Below are 21779 nucleotides of genomic sequence, written 5' to 3'. Positions count from 1 at the left end.
GATATGAAATCTGGTTTTTGGCAGATCCAAATTACCGAATCAGACCGATACAAAACAGCATTTACAGTTCCATTTGGACAATATGAATGGAATGTAATGCCTTTTGGTCTGAAAAATGCCCCATTTGAATTTCAAAAAATTATGAATGACATTTTCAATCCATATTCAAATTTTGCAATCGTTTACATTGATGATGTTTTAATCTTTTCCCAAACTTTACATGAATATTTCAAGTATGTTAAAACTTTTATGTACATCATCCAAAAAAACGGTCTTGCTGTCTCTAAGTCAAAAATTATTCTCTTCTAAACAAAAATTCGTTTGCTTGGTCATATAATCTTCCAAGGCACTATAACTCCAATTGAAAGATCAATTTTGTTTGCAGAAAAGTTTCCAGATTATATCCTTGATAAACCTCAGCTCCAGAGGTTCCTCGGATGTCTCAATTATGTCTCGGATTTCATCCCAAATCTTAACAAACTCATTAAGCCTCTCCATGATAGGCTTAGAAAAAATCCTCCACCTTGGACAGAAAAACATTCTGATATTATCAGGTTCCTTAAAACCAAAGTCCGCAATCTTCCCTGTCTTTACTTACCTGTTCCTCATGCATTTAAAATAGTAGAAACAGATGCATCAGATTTAGGATATGGCAGTATCCTAAAACAAAAATTGCATGATAAAGAATGTATCATTGCATTTACATCCAAACATTGGAATAGTACTCAACAAAAATATTCCACTATCAAAAAAGAAATTTTAGCCATTGTCTTATGCATCACAAAATTTCAATCTGACTTACTCAATCAAAAATTTTTAGTCCGAGTTGATTGTAAATCGGCCAAAGATGTTTTACAAAACGATGTTAAAAATCTTGCATCAAAACAAGTGTTTGCCAGGTGGCAAGCTATTTTAAACATCTTTGATTTTGATATTGAGTACATCAAGGGCAACTCAAACTCTCTCCCTGACTTTCTCACACGTGAATATTTGCAGGGAGATAAGCAAACAGACGATGCCTAAAAAGGCAACCTTAGCCTCAGCAAGAGGCAAAGGCGTTCGCCTAGCCCTACCAAAGCCAATCAGAAGATCTGGGTCTAACAACCCAACGGAATCATCTACCCAAAAACCTCAACAATCTGGGTCATCTACCCAACAACTCACCCAACAATCTGCGTCATTTACCCAACAACCCACCCAAAAATCCATTGAACCAAAACACAACCAAGCCAAACAATCCAAAGCAGACTATGCCATCCCAATCGAAATCCTCCTTGCCTTACAGGACCAGGGTCTCACTAAACTCAACAAAAAATCATGGGCTGACATATGCAGTGAGTCAGATGAAGAAATTGACTTATCTCAATTGATATCCCAAGTAGCCAATCGAAAAACAGTCATACAAACAGGAAAAGAAAAGCCCATGGACCAAACACCCCAAACATCCTCAACCACTACCAAAACTCAAAAAGCCCAAACCAATTACATGTCTACAAACAAAACCGCAAATATTATCCACATAGAGCCTGAATTCTGGGATAGCTCTCCAAACAAAGTCATCCCAAAGATTTTCCCTACTGGGTTCCACTTCAGGCCTTTAGCACCCAACAAAATCCGCCAATTTTACGAATTCATCTTAATAGATACTGACTCAGTATCTATTAAACATTACAAGGATAAAACCAATCCTGAATTTATAACCCATTCAACTATCCAAATTCTCAGAATTTTGTCCCCAAAGCAATTTGGGAACAACCTAAACAAAATTCAAAAATTTTCTCAAAATTATGACCCAATAGGTTTTAATTATTGGGATTACATGGAAGCTTGGACTAAAGTATTTTGGTTTCAAAATACTCAGTTCAGACATTCATGGTTAATTTACTTTAAAAGAAAAACCAATTATGTTTTTCCAAATTGGTTCTACCAATGGTGGGACTTCTTTGGACCAATTCAAGAAATTTTACCTTCACCAACAGATGAAGGGTATAAACTTTTTCAATCAAAGTTTAACAGTCAGGAAACATGTGTTCCTGTAATGTTAAAATTTTTCTCAACATTTTCATTGGCATTGGTATTCTCATGGCAATACAGATATTCAAAACCAAACCACCCCAAATCATTTCCAATCCTACAAAGGCATGGTTATGTCAAATGGTGGTTTCAATTTGATGTCTCAATGGCCTACCCAGAGAAGGTCAGAGAATGGTTCAAATCCAATCCTGAAAGTCAAAAGATTTCAGACCCAGAAACTGCTTTGTTCCTCAATCAAAAAGCCCAAATTGCTGCAGCCCTCGCAGGAGCTCAATCGAAAGAAACCCTAGCAAAAAATCTTCAGCAAATCATGCAGATGATTGAAGAAGACAGAAAACACAAAGATGATCCCACTTCCTCGGCAGAATCCTCAAGCGGTTATAACCAGAATGAAGACGACTGCTTTGGAATTGACCTAGGAGAAGATTATTCTTTAATTAGTCTTTAATCTTCGAATTTCATGTAATCACAAAACATTGTTAACTTGTACTGTAGAAATGGTGCCGGTCATGTTCACCTGTACTATAGAAACAGTAGAATCTTCAGCTATATAAGGAAGCCTTGTATTCATTAGGAGGCATCCTTCAATTTAAGAGAGAATAGAGAGAAGTTAGAGAGAGAGACTCTGAGAGTTCCCTTGTAAGCTCTCCAGCTCTTCTTCTTCCCTCTTCTTTTATTTCAATCATTCAATAAAACTTTCAATCAGTTCTTCATTTTCGTGTTTTCATATTTACATTTCTGCAGTTGCATATGTGTGCGGACTACCGCCACATCTAACTTCATACTAACAATCATATGCGTGTGGACTACCGCCGCATCTAACTTCATATTTACTTTCTTGCTCTTGCATCTATCATACTGCATTCTTACTGACTTCATTTTCTGTCATTCTCCCCCTTTCCCTCCTTGATCCACTTCGGGACATCTGGTATATATATATATATATTGACGCTGAGAGATGATTCTCTCAAGGAATTCATCCAAAACACAATCCTTATCTCACTTCATTCGTGTATTTCAAGTTGGTATCGGAGTGGGTTCCGACCCGGCTCTGATTTGTTTTTTCTTGTTTTCCGGCTGCAATCTCTCAGCCGTGTTCCCTGTTCCCACCAGCTGACACTATCAGCTGTGTCTCTTTGTCAGAAACTATTTTTCTGGCCAAAACCTTGTCAAACATCAGACCCACTCCAAAGCAACCCCAGAATCAGAACCGAAAAGCCAAGTTCGTCCTGTCCCCAAAATTTCACCGCCGTCAACCGCCGCACGCGCCGACACATGCCGCCCCTTTTCCTGCGCGTGGTCCTCACGCGCCTCCGCTCCAGACGCGCGTAAACGTCATGCTCCGCTACCCAGGCTTTTTCCAGCCCTCCTTTCCCTTCTGCAGGTGTTTTCCGGCCGTTTCTGAGTGTCTGCCATCATATCTTCTGAGGTAACCCCCGACACCAACTCCAATGGTGGCAAACCGGCTGTTCTAACATCTGTTGTTTCTGGAACTGCTACAATGACCTCTGAAAAATTGATGGGTGCCAAAAATTACCTTTTTTGGGCTGATTCTGTGGAACTTTGGTTCATGGGCCAAGGCTATGAAGACCACCTTACTAAATCTGTTGATGATGTTCGCGCCGCTGACAAAACCACTTGGAAGAAGATTGATGCCCAGCTATGTAACCTTATGTGGCAGACCATTGATCCACCAAAGCTGACTATGTTTCGAGCTTACAAAACTTGTAAAAAGGTGTGGGACCATGCTAAAGCTTTATACACTAATGACATTGCAAGACTTTACCATGTTGCTAAGAAGCTGTGTAGTTTACAGCTTCAAGGAACTGATATGGAATCTTATGTTGGGGCTGTGGAAGCTGTCAAAGAAGAGTTTTCGACTCTCCTTCCCTATGTGTCTAATGCTAATGACCATCATGCTCAACAGGAAAAGCTGTTTTTGGTACTTATGTTACTTGGGTTGCCAGCTGAACTTGAATCTCTTCGGCAACAAATATTGGGCACCTCACTCGTTCCTTCCCTTGAGGACGTATTTGCACAACTCTTGCAATCTGGCCCCTCTCTTGAGACCCATAATTTCGACCAAACTGCATTGGCATCCCAATCTTCTTCTCAAGTGTCCTTTCAAGTGCCCACTCGCGGCGGCCGTGGGGGTCGTGGTAATGGTCGTGGTAATCGTACTCGCCTTAATTGTACCTATTGCCATAGGATTGGTCATACTCAGGATAAATGTTATGCTCTCCATGATCGTCCTACCAAGATAGCTAATGTTGTCCAAACTAATGAGCCATCTAACGTTCACTCCGCCGCACAACCACAAGGGATATTTGTCTCTGGCAATGATTATGATGAGTTTCTCAAGTACCAAGCTTCAAAGTAGGCATCTACTCCCGTTGCTTCGGTGGCCCACTCTGGTAATTCTGTTGCTTGTATCTCTCATTCCTCTTCTCTTGGACCATGGGTCCTTGACTCAGGTGCTTCTGATCACATTTCTGGTACTTCTTCTGTCCTCTCTAAACTTGAACACCCTGCATTTCTTCCTTCTATCACTTTGGCTGATGGTTCTAAAATTGGTGCTAAGGGAATAGGTCAAGCTACTCCTCTTCCTACATTACCTTTGAAATCTGTTCTTTACATGCCCAATTGTCCTTTCAATTTGATTTCTATTAGCCAACTTACTCGTTCTCTTAATTGTTCTGTTACCTTTTTTGCTGACTCCATCATTGTGTAGGATTGAAGGACGGGACAGACGATTGGTACAGGATGTGAGTCTCAAGGACTGTATCGGCTTGCCTTACCCACTACTACTGTGTCTTCTGTTGCTGCTGTTGAGTCTCCGGACATAGTCCATTGTCGCCTGGGACATCCCAGCCTCTCGAAGTTACAAGCTATGGTCCCGAGTTTATCTCATCTTGCTATCTTAGAGTGTCAAACTTGTCATTTAGGTAAACATGTTCATAGTTCTTTTTCAAGTCGTGTCAATCCACGAGCTGCGTCTCCCTTTTCTGTTATTCATTCTGATGTATGGGGACCTAGTCGTGTTACTTCTCATTCTGGTTTTCGTTATTTTGTCACCTTTATTGATGACTTTTCTCGTTGCACTTGGTTATATTTAATGAAGGACAGATCTGAATTATTTGCACATTTCAAGTCTTTCTGTTCTGAAATTCAAAACCAATTCAAAACTTCAATTAAAATTTTACGAAGTGATAATGCTCGTGAGTATTTTTCAGCACCCTTTTTGTCTTACTTGTCCTCCCAAGGCATTTTACATCAGTCGCCTTGCCCTCATACCCCCTCAACAGAATGGTGTGGCTGAGCGTAAACATCGTCACTTGATTGAAACTGCTCGCACTCTTCTTCTCCATACTCATGTTCCCCTTAAGTTTTGGGGTCAGGCTGTTCTGACTGCATGTTATTTAATTAATCGTATGCTTTCTTCTATTTTGCAAAATTAAGTTCCTCATTCCATTTTATTTCCTCATGAGCACATTTTTTCTCTTCCACTACGAGTCTTTGGTTGTACTTGTTTCATCCATGATCTTACCCCAGGCAAAGACAAGTTAACTTCTCGCTCTATCAAATGTGTTTTCTTAGGGTACACTCGATTTCAAAAGGGTTATCGTTGTTATTCTCCAGCTCTTAATCGTTTCTTCATGTCTGCAGATGTTACTTTTCTTGAGAATACCCCTTTTTTCTCTGCACCCGACCTCACTTCACCTTCCATTACAGAGGTGCTTCCTGTTCCTTACTTAGATGGGCCTCCTATTCCCACAAAGCCTCTCCAGGTTTATCATCGCCGCCCACGGCCTGCAGTCCAAGATAACTCATCTCCTGAACCCGTGGTTGAACCGTCCTTGGATCCTTCTTCGGGAGTTAGTAGTAATCCTCCTATTGCTCTCAAACAAGGTACTCATTCCACCCATAATCCTAATCCTATTTATAATTTTCTTAGTTACCATCGTTTATCATCTTCGCACTATGCTTTTACCTCCTCTTTGTCTTCTGTTTCTATACCCAAAACAACAGCAGAAGCTCTTTCACATCCAGGGTGGCGCCAGGCTATGATTAAGGAGATGTCTGCCTTACATTCTACTGGTACTTGGGATCTTGTTCCATTGCCACCGGGCAAATCTACTGTGGGTTGTCGTTGGATCTATACTATTAAGGTTGGCTCAGACGGAACCATTGATTGATTAAAAGCTCGCCTTGTGGCTAAGGGCTACACTCAAATCTTTGGTTTGGACTATGGTGATACCTTCTCTCCTGTTGCGAAGATGGCCTCTGTTCGTCTTTTTCTTTCTATGGCTGCCATTCGCCATTGGCATCTTCATTAACTTGATATTAAAAATGCTTTCTTACATGGTGATCTTGAGGAGGAAGTATACATGGAGAAACCTCCCGGGTTTGTTGCTCAGGGGGAGTCTTCCAGCTTAGTATGTCATTTACGCCAATCTTTATATGGCTTAAAACAATCCCCTTGAGCTTGGTTTAGTCGCTTTAGTGCTGTTATTTCTAAATTTGGCATGATTCAGAGTGAAGCAGATCATTCAGTTTTCTCCCGTCATTCTTCCTCCACGACCTCCATATATCTGGTTGTTTATGTGGATGATATTGTCATTACTGGAGATGATCATGAGGGAATCACTCAGTTAAAACAGCACTTGTTTGATCACTTTCAGACTAAGGATATGGGAAAGTTAAAATATTTCCTAGGAATTGAAGTGGCACAATCTAATGCTGGGATCTGTATCTCACAGAGGAAATATGCTCTGGATATTCTTGAAGAAACTGGAATGTTGGATTCTAGACCTGTAGATACACCAATGGATCCCAACACAAAACTTAGTCCAGATCAAGGAGAACCTCTTGCAGATCCTGGTAGATATCGCAGATTAATTGGCCGATTGAATTATTTGACAGTCACTCAGCCAGATATTTCATTTGCCACAAGTATCCTAAGTCAGTTTCTTGACTCCCCATGCGATAGTCATTGGGACGCAGCTGTTAGAGTCCTTAGATATATCAAAGGTGCTCCAGGAAAAGGTTTGTTGTATGAAGATAAAGGACATAACCAGATTGTTGGGTATACTGATGCAGATTGGGCAGGATCTCCATCTGATAGACGTTCTACATCTGGTTATTGTGTTTTTATTGGTGGAAACTTGATATTTTGGAAGAGTAAGAAGCAAAATATTGTAGCAAGATCTAGTGCGGAAGCTCAATATAGAGCTATGGCACTTGCCACATGTGAACTTATATGGTTGAAGCAATTAGTTAAGGAACTTAAGTTTTGTGAGCCGAGTAAGATGGAACTGGTATGCGATAATCAAGCTGCCTTACATATTGCTTCCAACCCTGTGTTTCATGAACGGACCAAGCACATAGAGATTGATTGCCATTTCATAAGGAAGAAGTTGCAAAGTGAGAAAATAGTAACAGCCTTTGTCAACTCCAACGATCAACTTGCAGATATTTTCACCAAAGCTCTCCGGGGTCCTCGGATACAATACATATGTAACAAGCTTGGTGCATATGATTTATATGCTCTAGCTTGAGGGGGAGTGTTGAATATCAGATTAGAGATATAAGCTGTATATAAGTTATTCTGAGAGATATAGGCTTTATATAAGTTATTCTGTTTTGATATAGTTTTCATTTTTAGATATCTGATTCTGTTGTATCTCCTAATATTAAGGGATTTTATTTCTGTACCTATGTATATATATATATATATATATATATATATATATATATATATATATATATATATATATATATATATATATATATATATATATATATATTGACGCTGAGAGATGATTCTCTCAAGGAATTCATCCAAAACACAATCCTTGTCTCACTTCATTCGTGTATTTCAAGTGAAATGTTTCAATTTTTGAACGTGAATCTGTAAAATGTAAGAAGTGTGCACAAAAGAGGCATATGGACCCTAATTCCAACAATGAGGGGCATAACACTGGTAGGAAGCGACGAAGAAATAATTCCAGGAAGCACGTTAATGAGGTAAATTGTCAGTGAAGTTTCAGATTGAGTTTTTGCCATGTTTTGGCTAGTTTAGTAATTGAATGATAATGTTTAAATGTTTTCCAGTATTGTCTTGACCAAGGCGAATTGGGTGCTTTCTATAACAACGTCGTAGTGGAATTGTTCGTCGAGGTGATAAATGAGCAAGAAATGGGCAACATAGCCATTATAGTGTGCTTCAAAGCATCAATCTCAGTTATTATGTGATTAGTTTTTTAGAACTGAACATACTGATAAGTTACTAAGCGGATGTACACGCTTATGGTGACTCGTCGTTGTTTACCTTATTGATTTGTATTTTAAGTGTGGTATCTTTGCTGATAGTTAGATATGGTTGAGTTTTACATAAGCTACTATTTCTATAGCTGATAATGGTGTATGAATTTTTTTTATTACTGATGTTCCTTTGTTTAGGTAGTTCTCAATTGATTATTTACTTTTCTTCCTATTATAAATGTTTTGCAACTTCAACCATGCGGGGCTTGGCAAAGTGTAGGAGATGCGTGGCCAGGGTCAAATTCTAGAGGAAATAATTTTGTCATCACTACAGTCAACTAAGATTTCAACTTCTTATCTTACCGATTAGTCTCTCTAAAGTTCAACCAGTGAGACTACCCATAAGGTATCAACTGTATCAGTTTTAGACTCATTCAAAATGTGTCATTTTAAATCATGACTTGTGGTTAAGTGAAGGTTGTGTTGTCTCTATTTTGTTGTCATCACAGCTTTTTTGTAACTATTTTGTTTTGTTGGGGTTTTTGATCTATCAGATAGATGATTGTTTTGTGGGTTTGGGAATTTTCATTCAACTTGGTCAGCAGGGTTGTGTTACCCATTGTTATGCTTAATACTAGTCTAAAATGACACGTGCTTATGGTAGTATTCCTATAATAATAGATTGAAATTCTTGTAACTTTAAGTATACCTTAGTAATCTGTGCAGCCTTTTCTGAATTTATTTATGAGATCTGCTTCGATGGCATAATTATATCTTCCTTTCATGTCCAATTGAAAATAAAGCCACCGACAAATGAAACATATCAGGATAATATGTTCAACATTTTAAGATGATCAGAAACATAGGCAGACTTCCTTTAACCATAGATTCAGATATATAATATTTGTTAATTTATTGTTCTTTGAATATTCTGCAGTATTAAGGAACGACATTGAGGGATCCCGTTCATTGATAACGTTCCCAACGCATATCCCAAATATGTTGGTTATACCCAATTTGATATGTGTGCCTATGTTTGATCATTTGACTTTGTAATTGTAATTTGGACAAAAAATGTTGTGGTCATATAAAGACGTATACACGTCGAACCAATATTGTAACATTTTTGTCCACTTCATCTAATTGGTGTAAACATCTTATATCTTTGATAAATGCCAGTTGGCATGACCTGTGACCTTTGTAAAAGATGTCTATGACCGTAATTTTATTCTTTTGTCGGGCCATATACTATTGTTGTTATGCATGTTCATAGCCGTTGTCTATTGCAGAATGGCCAGTAGCCCAAGATTGATCTATTGTCCTGTGGATCCTTTCATTATCCGTGGGACAGTCTGTGACGATGGTCATAAATAGTTATTATTCACTACAAGGGAGGCGCAAAATACTGGCGCTTTTTTTCATGATTAGCAGTGGCTCACTGAACCGCCATGATTATGGGTGCGCGAGGATTAGGTTTGGCGGCAGTTTCCAGCAATCGCTGGTATAACCGCTGCTAAATTAATATTTCGCGGCAATCTTTCAGAAAACCGCCGCCAAATGCGAGTGACACGATTTTCAGCATGTTTATCGGCGGTTCTAAAACCGCCGCTATTTACTTAGATGTTTTCAAGTTGACACGTATTTTGCGGCGATTTTAAAACCGCCACAAAACAGGACTAAGGTTTCGGGCACAGTTACCGTGGATGAAAACCGCCGCAATATCGAATAGATTTTTCAAACTTTGAGACACTTTTCAGCGGTTTAAAAGCGACGTTAAATGAAAAAAATTAAAAAATAGATCATTTGGGTTTTTCTGAAAAAATCGTACAATTTTTTAAAAATATTATAGAACTATTTTTTTATTTTTTAGATTTTTTATTATTTTAAGAGTTAATATTTTCAACCTTGGAATCTAAACTTGTATAAAAAACAAAAAAAAATATTTGTAAAACAAAATAATATATTCATGAAAATACGAAGAAAACAAATCTCTTACAAAGAATTGCATAGTCTAATTAAAAAAATGTTTGCTTCAATCCAAAATATCTCCAATCCTAATATACTATTTTTCACTCTGTCATTCTACGGAACTTATCCCTACAACGATGTTTGGTAGTAGCTCCTCACCCTGCTGTTGAAATAGATAAATCAGAGCACTCTCCATCGCCTGCCTCTTTTTCTTTTCTGCTACTGCCTCATACTGCATCACCTTCTTCTTCAACTTCTTGCCTTCTAGCTCTGCATGCAGTTCAAGCAGCTTCCTCTGGGTCTCCTCTACTTGGACTCAGTTGCCCAGCGCATGTGTGTTGGAGAAGTGAAAGTGAGAAGAAGGGAGAAGAAAAAAGAAGCGGGGAGTATGGTGTAAGAGCGCGAGACAGAGAAGATCGGAAGGCAACAGCCATAGATTCAGAGTGAGAATGAAGAGGGTGAGGCGTAAGCTTTTTCTGGGAGGTTTGGGAGAAGGAGGGAGTGAGAGAGAATGAAGGAGAAGTAGAAGAAAGATGTAACGAAATCCGTTTGACAGCTCAGCCAACTTTGTTAATGGAATAAATTTTTATTTACGGACATATATTTTTGTAGTGTTTTTCAATATTATAAGTGTATTTTTGTCGTTAATAAAAGTGGAGGTTATTTTTGTCAGCATTTTGATAATTCAATGACAGAATTGCTAATTTACTCAATAAAAAATGAGGCTAAAATTTTTTATTATAGACGAGGAGTAGTGTGTGCTATCCAATTTTATTAGTTTGTATATATATTTTTTTGTTTCGGAATGTGTAATCGGTAGATACAATTACTTTGTAAGGAGAATTTTAAAAATTTTGAGAAAAAGACAATTGATCTCTGACTTTTTGGTCTGTGGACATTTAAATTCCTGAGAATTTAAAAATACATTTAAGTTTTTGACCTCCTCAAAATCTAGATACATCGATTCCTGGATCTAATTTGTCCCATTTTAAAAGCTCTCCCACGTAGGTATTCGTATCGGCCATATCAGTACAACGAGAGTCACGTTTGATTTTTCTATTAGGTTTAACAAACTCAAGTGAACAGTAGAAATCAATGTGTTCAAATTTTGAGAAAGTCAATGACTTAAATATATTTTTAAATTCTTAAAAATTTAAATTTATAGACCAAAAAATCAAAGATCTATTTATCTTTTTCTCAAAAAATTTTTAATATCAAATCAAAAGATTCGTTTTATTTGTTATGAATTTGTTTTTTAAGTTTATAAATCGAATGGTCCAATTTTTACTCTCTAACAAATTAAGAAGTCCAATTTAATAATTTATACACACTAAATCAAACGATGTCACATTTCACATTAACTCATTAACGCCCTACTATATATATGACCATAAAAAACACTATTCTCATCCCAATATAAAAAATAATTTGCGAAAAAATGAGCGCGCCAAAATATTGACACACCGAGTGGCGAGAACAATAAAAGAGCACCCTAATCCCGATCCGTCCTTTCCTTCTGTTTGCTCTTTGCGCTTATCAGTTTTCAACTTTTCATTTTTGTCATCGCCAAATGAAAGTTCTTTGAGACCAAGTTACAGTCTTCTACTAACAAAAAGAAATAAAAATGGCGCCAAAGAATAAGAAGAGATCTAGGGTTTCCAACGACGAAGAAGAAATCGCATATGAACAGCCACACTCCCCTCAGAACAACAACGAAAACACCCTCTATCAGGTACCCGACATAATTTGGATTAATTAATTGTGAGATAATCTTCTTCGCTTTTTCGATTTTTTAATTTCAATTTTGATTCTTAGTTTCTAGTTTCGATATTTACCGATGCTTATTGCTTTATGGGATTTCTTATTCTATGTTCCTTGTAGTCTGCTTTTGAAGCTGATAGAATAAATTGTTGTTTTCAAGAGAGATTCTCTGTTTTACTCCTATCTGTAGTGAATAAACCTAGCCTAGTATATTGTAGTATGATGTTTGTGTTTTTATTAGCTTATCAAATGAGAGTTAAGCATCGATATATTGAGCATAGACATGATTCACGATAGGGTGCAATGGCATTGTTTGATATGTGTAACCAACATCAACTTAGTGGGATAAGTCCTTGTCTTTGTGTTTTTATTAGCTTTATTTTATGTTCGGAGCAACTTATATGAAGTTACAATCAAGATTTTTCTGCTACAGCATTTGGAAATGGAGAAAAATGCAATTATTTCCCTATAGTGATGTAAATCCATACATGTAAAATGTGCTGATACGATCTAAAGGTTACCCCTTCATCACATACCAACAGTCTTCCTTATATAGAACTTTATGGGCTGCAACCATTTCCATTTCGTTTCTATTTTTGGTCCCCTTTAATTCACAAGAGTTGGTTTTATTTGACGTCCTTTGGTTTTAACTTTCACATAACTGCTGTGAATATATTCCATATATCTCAGTTTCTTATAACATTAGCACTTTGGACTTTGGATCCCTTAGGTGATCATCTACTCTTTGAGATATGAGTATATGACATTACCCGTTTCCATTTCTTGATTTGTATCAATGCGCAGAGAGCACTGATATTTTGGACACTGACCTGTTGCTTCTTTGCTCTTAGGTACTTGGTGTAGAGAGAACAGCATCACAACAGGAAATAAAGAAGGCTTATTACAAGTTAGCATTGAGGCTGCATCCTGACAAAAACCCTGGTGATGAGGTATTTATCTAATGTTTTCTGTTTTACAGTAAGCAGGGTGGAGCCATGTTGATATCCAGAGATTCCATTGTACCCTTTAATATTCTGAAAATTTTTGAAATATCCATGAAAATTTAGTATCTTCTCAGCAAAATACTATTCAAGCTCTTTGAACACTCCATTTAACAATAGCATCAAACAGGTTTTTGTCTAATTAGGCCTCTGACCATCTATTAAATTTGATGTTTATGGTTCCAATTAATCATTTACAGGAGGCTAAAGCAAAATTTCAGCAACTGCAAAATGTTATCTCGATTCTTGGGGATGAAGAAAAGCGAGCCATTTATGATCAGACTGGTTGTGTTGATGATGCTGTGAGTGTTCTTGATTTCTCATATCTGTAGATGCATTTACAACCTTGAAGCCACAAGATAACATATCTGTAATATGCATTTTCTAGATTCATTCAAATTGAACTTTTATGGTCTGTCAACTGTTGGTGGAGGAATCTGCTCTTGTTATGATGATTTTATGTACAGCAGAATGCAATATAAGCATTTCAGCATTTTTTTTTTTGTGTGTCATGTACATCAACATTATTCATTTATATTTGTTTCTGAAAATCAGGACCTTGCCGGGGATGTTGTCCAGAATCTTCGCAACTACTTTAGAACAATGTACAAGAAGGTTGTTTGCGTTGATCCTGATTTTGTTCTGATTTCTTGTTGCACAGTTCTTATTTGCCTTTACAAGGTTTTATGATACTTGCTAACAGGTCACTGAATCTGATATTGAGGAGTTTGAAGCAAACTATAGGGGATCTGACTCAGAGAAAAATGATTTGATTGATTTGTACAAGAAGTGCAAGTGTCATATGAACAGGTAAGAAAGGCATATTGATGAGTGAGAGCCATTTTTCTGAAAAGACTTTATTGTAAGTTTGGGTATGACTTCCCACTGCAGGCTATTCTGTTCAATGCTTTGTTCTGATCCCAAATTTGATTCTCACCGATTCAAGGATATTCTTGATGAGGCCATAGCAGCTGGTAAGAACATTATAAGCTTTTATTTCCCCGAATTCCAGTCAGACATGTACTCTTTTTTAAGGTTTATATTGCCATAATGAGGATTGAATACCATTAGCTCGTTTACTTGTAGCTGGGAGATTCAGCTTATATTAACATAGGCAAAAGTCTTACTTGATCCTTGTGTTTGATTCTATACCTTTTCTTTTTATATCTGTAGGAGAACTTAAAGAAACAAAAGCTTATAAGAAATGGGCAAAAAGAATATCAGAAATCAAGCCACCAACTAGTCCTTTAAAGAGGAGGGTCAAGTAAGTTTATCGGGGAAGTCTTGGGCTTGCCTTATACTGTTTACATTTTAGTTTAGGAAATAATGATGTTTATCATCTTGCAGACCAAGTAAGAAACCAGAAACAGATCTTTATGCCATCATCTCACAACGTCGAAATGAGAGAAGAGACAAGTTTGAATCTATGTTTTCATCTCTAGTTTCAAAATATGGTGGAAGTAATGTGCCGGAACCCTCTGAAGAGGAATTTGAAGCTGCACAAAGGAAGATGGAAAGCCGACGTTCCGCAAAGAAATCAAAGCGGAAATAACCAACTTAATGTTTGTATAGTTTCTTCTGAGTATGAACGTTAAATTAGGTAATGCAAGTGGAGATTGTTATTTTTTTTTTCACTGAAGTACCTGATAGTTTACTTGCATGTTAATGTATCTGCTAAAGAGTGAAAGGTAGCTCCTTTTAATTTCAATTTTAAATTAGAACTGAAACTATACTAAAATCCCCCTCCCCCCACCCAAAAGAAATAATAGCAAAAAGTAAAAATCAATTTCATTCTATTTTTGAATGTGGTATCAAAACTGCTCTCAATTAAATTCAAATTAAATGTTGGTGATATTTTTAAGATTTTGAAAATTAAATTGGTGATAGAATTGATAGTTAGAGATTTAAAAGTATAAAGATAATTTCAGTAAAATAATTATATATAAAATATATAACTTTTTAGTAAAAATAGTTTTTTATACTTTATTAAATTGGTTAATTTTTTTTTTTACCAAAGATAAGAGATTTGAACTCGCAATCTCTTAATTGAGTATGGGAAGACTATACCATTTAGTTAATTGCTAAAAGATCGGATTGGTTAGTTAGTTAATTAATTGTTTAATCGATTTTTTGGTTTTTTGATTGATTTATTATTAAATGGTTTTTATTATGAACTGAACTGATTTAGTAGTTGATTTTCGATTAATATAGTGGAATTGATTGATTTGGTGCGGTTGTCTAAACAATTTTTATGACTTCAACGCTCTCAATAATTTTTTGAAGCATCAGCAGATATATGTGGGTTAATAAATTTAATTATAGGTTTAATTATTCTGTTGGTCTCTATAATTTTGTGAAATTTTTAATTAGGTTTTATATTTTTTTTTAATTAGGTCTCTGCACCAAATTTTTTTTTTAATTAAGTCCCTCTTAATAGTAATTGGCTTAATTTTATAGAGACCCAACTAAAAAAAAGAATTGATACAGCGACCTAAATAAAAGAAAAACAAAATGTAGGGACCCAATTAAAAAAAATTTTAGTACAAAAACTTAATTAAAAAAAAATATAGAAACCTAATTAAAAATTTTGCAAAACTATAAAACCAGCAGAATAATTAAACCTTAATTATAAGCATTCGTGGTTGCCTGCTTTATGCTGCTAGTGGGGTAATCTAGAATGGTCCGATTATTTGGAAATTTTATCTAGTCTCTAATCACAAATGCATAAATTCTAATGAAATTGCGTCACATGTTTGGATTAAAGATGCCTTAGAAGTTCGGGTATGTCTAAAATGAGCTCAACACTTATATGCTTATTGGATGTGTCATATTTATATAGACCATTAAATTTGTTTAGATTAAAATCAAAGGCTAATATAAAAGAAGAACATTGATGGACTCTAATAAATACAGAATATCATAGTACATAAATAAATATTTTAAATGACAATACTTTAATACACAATACTTTAAATGACAACATAATCTTTTATTCTTAAATAATTAAATATAAAATATATAAATACAAAATATCTAAATATTTTTATTTATTAAAATTAATTATTATACAAAATTTTTTATAATATTAAAAAATTATATTAAAATAATATTTTAAACTGTAACATAAAAATATAAAATTATTAAAATTTTATTTTATATTACTTGATAAATAATTCAATTATTATATTCAAAATTTATTAATTAACTACTTTTATTAAAGTATATAATATAATTTTTCATAAAAATATTTTTAAAATATAATTTATTTAAAATATTATATATAATACATGATATATATACGTTGATTATACAATCTTATATATACGTAAATTATATTTTTAATGACATAATAATACACGTAAATGTATATATATAAAAAAATTTACTCTTATCAGTATATAGGAATTAAATTCGTACCTAATGAATAAATTATTATAGAAAAAAATAAATTTGATAAAATAATTCTATAAAGATTTTTTTTATTTTATTTTTTTTCAGCACACTACCCAAATCAAACTCTCACAGTGAAGTGAAGTATGCTGAAGAAAACCAAATAGGACTTAAGGATCAATTAAACTGGCATTATTTGATATAGAAGTATCTGAAATGTGTTAAATAAAATTAATAGTCTAATAAGTAATAACTAACTAATTACTATTAACTTATATATAATAAAATATAATTTATTTAAAATATTATATATAATACATTATATATATATATATATATATATATATATATATATATATATATACACACACACGTAGATTATACAATTCTATATATACGTAAATTATATTTTAAAAATATTTTTATGGAAAATTATATTATATACTTTAATAAAAGTAGTTAGTTAATAAATTTTGAATATAATAATCGAATTATTTATCAAGTAATATAAAATAAAATTTTAATAATTTTATATTTTTATGTTATAGTTTAAAATATTATTTTAATATAATTTTTTAATATTATAAAAAATTTTTACATAATAATTGATTTTAATAAATAAAAATATTTAGATATTTTGTATTTATATATTTTATATTTAATTATTTAAGAATAAAAGATTATGTTGCTATTTAAAGTATTGTGTATTAAAGTATTGTTATTTAAAGCATTTATTTATGTACTATGATATTCTGTATTTATTAGAGCTCATCAATACTCTTCTTTTATATTAGCCTTTGATTTTAATCTAAACAAATCTAATGGTCTATATAAATATGACACATTCAATAAACACATAAGTGTTGAGTTCATTTTAGACATATCCCAGAAGTTCCACTGGTTATGGTAATAAACTAATAATAATTAACAATAGTAATAAAGGGAACAAAAAAAAAGTAATGCCGATTGAAGCTAATCGGGATAGGTTTTGCCAAGCTTAAATTTAGGACAAGTTGAATATCATCAAAATTAGCAAAATCTACTTGCTTTATGGATACTCCACACTTTGCATTTCATAAGTTGATGCCATCTTGTACCACCAAAATAAAAATAGAAAGATAATTTTTTTTTAACTTTTCAAAAAAATTTTAAAATATATCTAATATTTAATTTAATTTTAATTTAATTTCTGATATCTAAAATATATTTTAATTCTACATTTTTTCAAGTTAATTATTTTCTTTTCATTAATATTATTCTTTATGTATACACTATGTCATTATTATTATTAGGAGTATTCAAGATTTGGTCCAATTTGAATCTGCCGCATATTTTGTCAGATTTGTTTTCCAATTATGCTTCACGTGACCGAGCGTCCGAGTCCAGCTTGAAATTATTTTTTTATTAAAAATATATTTTAAAATGAAATTAATAATAAAATATTATATTTTTTTATATTGTAATTAATATTTATATTATATGATATTATTTTTGTTTTAAATTATTTTATTTTGACATGAATATGATATTACTTGTTAAATTTAATTATTAAAAAATAAAATTTTATTAATTTATTATATAAAATTTATAAATTTATATATACTAATTTAATAAAGAGGTTGATTCGGTTTAACCCGATTTATTTTGGGTTACTTCGAATCGGTCCAAAAATAAACCTAATGGACTATTAAGATCGAGTCTGAGATCGACTCGACCATAAATTCCTCTACTTTTTGTCAACATCATCACATCACCCTATCTTTTCTTTAAAGATTAAAGCGGGCTATCCATCCTATCTTACTAAGGCCTTCCCAAAAATAAGACGAATCTGTTCGAATCGCCAAAAAATATTTAACAAGTCTAAAATACTAGTAAAATTTGTAATCTATTACTATATTATAAGAATATAGTGGATAGGTTGCTACTCAACAAGTGGAGTTCTTTGTACTTGACAAGTGCATAGCTCCACTAACTGACACGTGAAAACTAAACAATATACAACTATGTGAATAAAATAATAGACTAGCACAGTAAAATCATATTTTCATCTTCTTCAAAATTCAAACTTACCTATAAAATGATGCTCAGGACACGTGCTGAACCATTACGTTAAACCTGAAACTATTTTAGAGTGTTATCTACTAAAAAATAGTGAGTTTATTTTTGTTCCAAACCTGCATAAACATGGCAAAAATATATATGTTAATGAATGTTAATCCAACAAAACTTCAATGGAATTTCAAGGTTTATGTTGTGCACTTATGGAAAGTTCCAAATAGATTCAATGACAAGGAAATCAATGGCATTGAGATGGTTCTTCAGGATATCAAAATAAGTGTGTTGGATATATAGTATATCTGATTATTTTCTGGTTTCTAATAGTGTTCCTACTGACTACAAATAGATGGGCCATCAATTTTGCACAGAAGACCACTGTTCTTCCGATACCGCATCCCATTTTTTTCTGGAGGCATTTTTTTTAAGCCTATCGTGGAGCTGCTTGGAGCTGACAAGATCGATGATTCAATACTCATAGATAATGCAAAAGTTAAAAAAATTATCAGTTATAAATTTATCTAACAAATGTGTCGTGTGAGAAAATTAATTTGGTTTGGACCTTTCATTGTTGTGTAGATGTCATTGGTGAAGTCGTTGAAAAAGAGGATCTAAGAGAGTTGATTACTAGCAAAGGCAGAGAGACTAAGCGTTTGGCTATTTTTATCAAAGACCTTGAATAAGAGTTCTCAATAGTAGTTTAATTTGTTGACTTTGGTTATGACTGCACTTATTAACAAAATTTCTATTATTCTAACATTGTGATGCAGAAACAACAGCAGGTGTGTGTTGTTTGGAGAAATGGTAGACCAGATTCTACCATATCTCGAGGAAGAAATGGTGGAGCTTTTGATAGTTATAGCTCAATGCTTTAAATTGAGCAGGTGGAATGGTATGAATTTACACCAAATGGGTTGTTGTTTTGCTTACTATTAATGGCATTAACAATCCAAGAATATGTGACTCACAATAATCTATATTCTCTTATAGAAAAAACATCAGTGCAGAGTCACTTTGAGTATTCCAAGTTACGTATTAATCCTGACTTGGAAGAGGTTAGTGATTTTCGTAACAGATTAGTTAACATCCACAATGAGTGATTATGCGAGAAGAAATTTTTTTGTGTGTACGGGTTGTGATGTCGGTATTTAATAATTTTGTAGGAGGCTTTCTGAAAAACCGGCAAACTCGATTAGAATTAGTCAAGTTTCATATCATGGCCCGCGTTTTGGTGCCGACGAGCTAAAAAAAGGGAGATGTTGTTGTTAAAACTATAGAAGAAGTCATCAGCTCAACACAGGCGAGAACAATTATTACAAGAATCTACTTAGTCTAATTTCATTGCTATTATTTGCAGGACGGGTCTATATAGATTGCCGGTACAATAGTTTTAGTTAACTCTGGCAAGAATGATTGGTATCACAAATCATGTCGAAAATGTTCGAAGAAGGTCAAAACCCCTATTAGAAATAGATATGAGTGTGGTAGATATGGTTACACCCACAGAGCTGCATCACTTAGGTGTGTGAGACATATATGTTAAATTTATAAAATGCATGTGAAACTATAACTAAGAGTTCTTTCGTATTTTTTTTTTCATATAAGTATGTGTCGTCTATTTGTATAAGTGGTTTTTATTGTCTAAATTCTCTAATATAAAGTTAGAAACTTAAAAAGACTCACTTTAGTATGCAAACATCTTACACCAATTCCTACTGATAATAAACAGGTATAATTTCTATTGCACAACTATTAATGACTCTTTTTGACACATTGATTCAAACCATATGAAAAATATTTCATAAGAAATTTTTCAATCACCAAATAATTGTTCAACAAACTTTTCTTTAGCCAACTATATTTTGTAGTAACTTATCGTGTAATTGAATTTCTAATAAACTTTTGAAATCATAGATCGAAACTTTAGATATTTGACGTCTTTTACTACTGTCTTTTTTGCTTTTGCAATGGTGTCTAAATTCAATTTAGAATGATCTTGAGAAATTAAATGATAGTTCAAATACAAGTGTAGCTATTGTGATATCTTTTTATCTCCCAACAATACTTTTTTTAATCATGATAGTCCTAATAAGACAATCCTAGTTGTTTCATACAGTACATATTTGGTATAAAATGTCATATGTTCGGACTCATGTCTAGTAACTCACACTTCTACAAACGATATAATTTTTTAGTTGTAATCATAAAATTTTTCTAGAACTGAATTTTATTTCAACAATAAATTTATTGTCCATCACAATAAGAGGGTCTGCAACAATAACAACATTAAAAAAATTATACAATGCAAAGTACAATGGCGGTACTAATGTGCTTCTAATTAATAAGGGTATATCCAAATGACAACTTTATTTTCTTAAAGAGTAATTGGACTATGATTTTAATAATTTTATTTTATACAATATATAAATTCACAATATAAATATCTAATTTATACACCTATATTCACATATTTAAAAATTTTGTGTGCATAATCTTAAGATCAAGAGTATATATAAAAGATAACTTATCAAATAAATATTAGTTTGTTAGTGCATTTGTCAAATATGCCTCGATAGTGCTATCACTTGATCCCATCTTCATTTGGATCAACAATCTCATAGTAATTTTTAAATTTCTCTTTTCTTTTACTATTATAACCTTTTCATTCTTTGCACGGGTCAAGTTTTTCAACCCTAAAAAGTAACTAATTGAATCTAACATACAACTTTATAACTAATAGTTATAATCGAGTTTGATGATATATTGAAAATATTTTTTCAATACTTGTTTCATTAACTATGAAGCACCGATACTTTGCTGAGTTGTCGTATTTATGTGTCGGACATATTTCAGACACAACACTTATCGATAATCATCCAACCGCGTGTGTTCTATATCTAACAATATTTTAATAAAAAATAAAAAAAAATTTCGGACACACTTGGATATACCTAAATATCATCACGTGTCAGTGTATTTAACCTTATTCTTAAGATGTATTCTTAAAATGAGTTTAAAAATAATATATTATTATTTATTAAAATAAAAAATATTTTAAATAATTTATATAATTAAATAAAAATATTAAAAATATTAATTTATATTTTAATATCAATAAAATATTAAAATATTGTTACAATTTATATAAAAATACTTTATTTTATATATATGCCGTATTGTCGTATTTTATAGAAATTTAAAATTCGTGTATCTATATATTTCGTATTGTGTTATATCCTATATCCATGTCAATATCCATATATCATAATTAATTAGTGATATACATGATCTAAAATTGCATGAACT

At 33.3% G+C, this 21779-nt stretch overlaps 1 protein-coding gene across 1 annotated transcript; it reads left to right on the top strand.

Moving 5' to 3' along the window:
• Nucleotides 1-11645: 11645 nt before the first annotated feature.
• Nucleotides 11646-14755, top strand: LOC107625472 (chaperone protein dnaJ 6). The gene is made up of 8 exons (XM_016328122.3): nucleotides 11646-11998; nucleotides 12879-12977; nucleotides 13229-13330; nucleotides 13584-13643; nucleotides 13732-13838; nucleotides 13920-14002; nucleotides 14202-14292; nucleotides 14376-14755. The coding sequence occupies exons 1-8, from the start codon at nucleotides 11891-11893 to the stop codon at nucleotides 14578-14580; spliced, it is 855 nt and encodes a 284-aa protein (XP_016183608.1). The 5' UTR covers nucleotides 11646-11890; the 3' UTR covers nucleotides 14581-14755.
• Nucleotides 14756-21779: the final 7024 nt, after the last annotated feature.

The sequence above is a fragment of the Arachis ipaensis genome, chromosome B2, assembly GCF_059453495.1.
Source record: "Arachis ipaensis isolate K30076 ecotype BB chromosome B2, ASM5945349v1, whole genome shotgun sequence".
Taxonomy (NCBI): Eukaryota; Viridiplantae; Streptophyta; class Magnoliopsida; order Fabales; family Fabaceae; genus Arachis; species Arachis ipaensis.
This window is presented reverse-complemented; position numbering and strand designations above follow the sequence as displayed.

What these genes read in the sequence shown, in the direction of transcription:
- LOC107625472 (XM_016328122.3), top strand. Translation starts at nt 11,891, where the DNA reads ATGGCGCCAAAGAATAAGAAGAGATCTAGGGTTTCCAACGACGAAGAA. An exon ending in CTGGTTGTGTTGATGATGCT is followed by an intron (nt 13,331 to 13,583) that starts GTGAGTGTTCTT and finishes TCTGAAAATCAG; the next exon opens with GACCTTGCCGGGGATGTTGT. An exon ending in TGCAAGTGTCATATGAACAG is followed by an intron (nt 13,839 to 13,919) that starts GTAAGAAAGGCA and finishes TTCCCACTGCAG; the next exon opens with GCTATTCTGTTCAATGCTTT.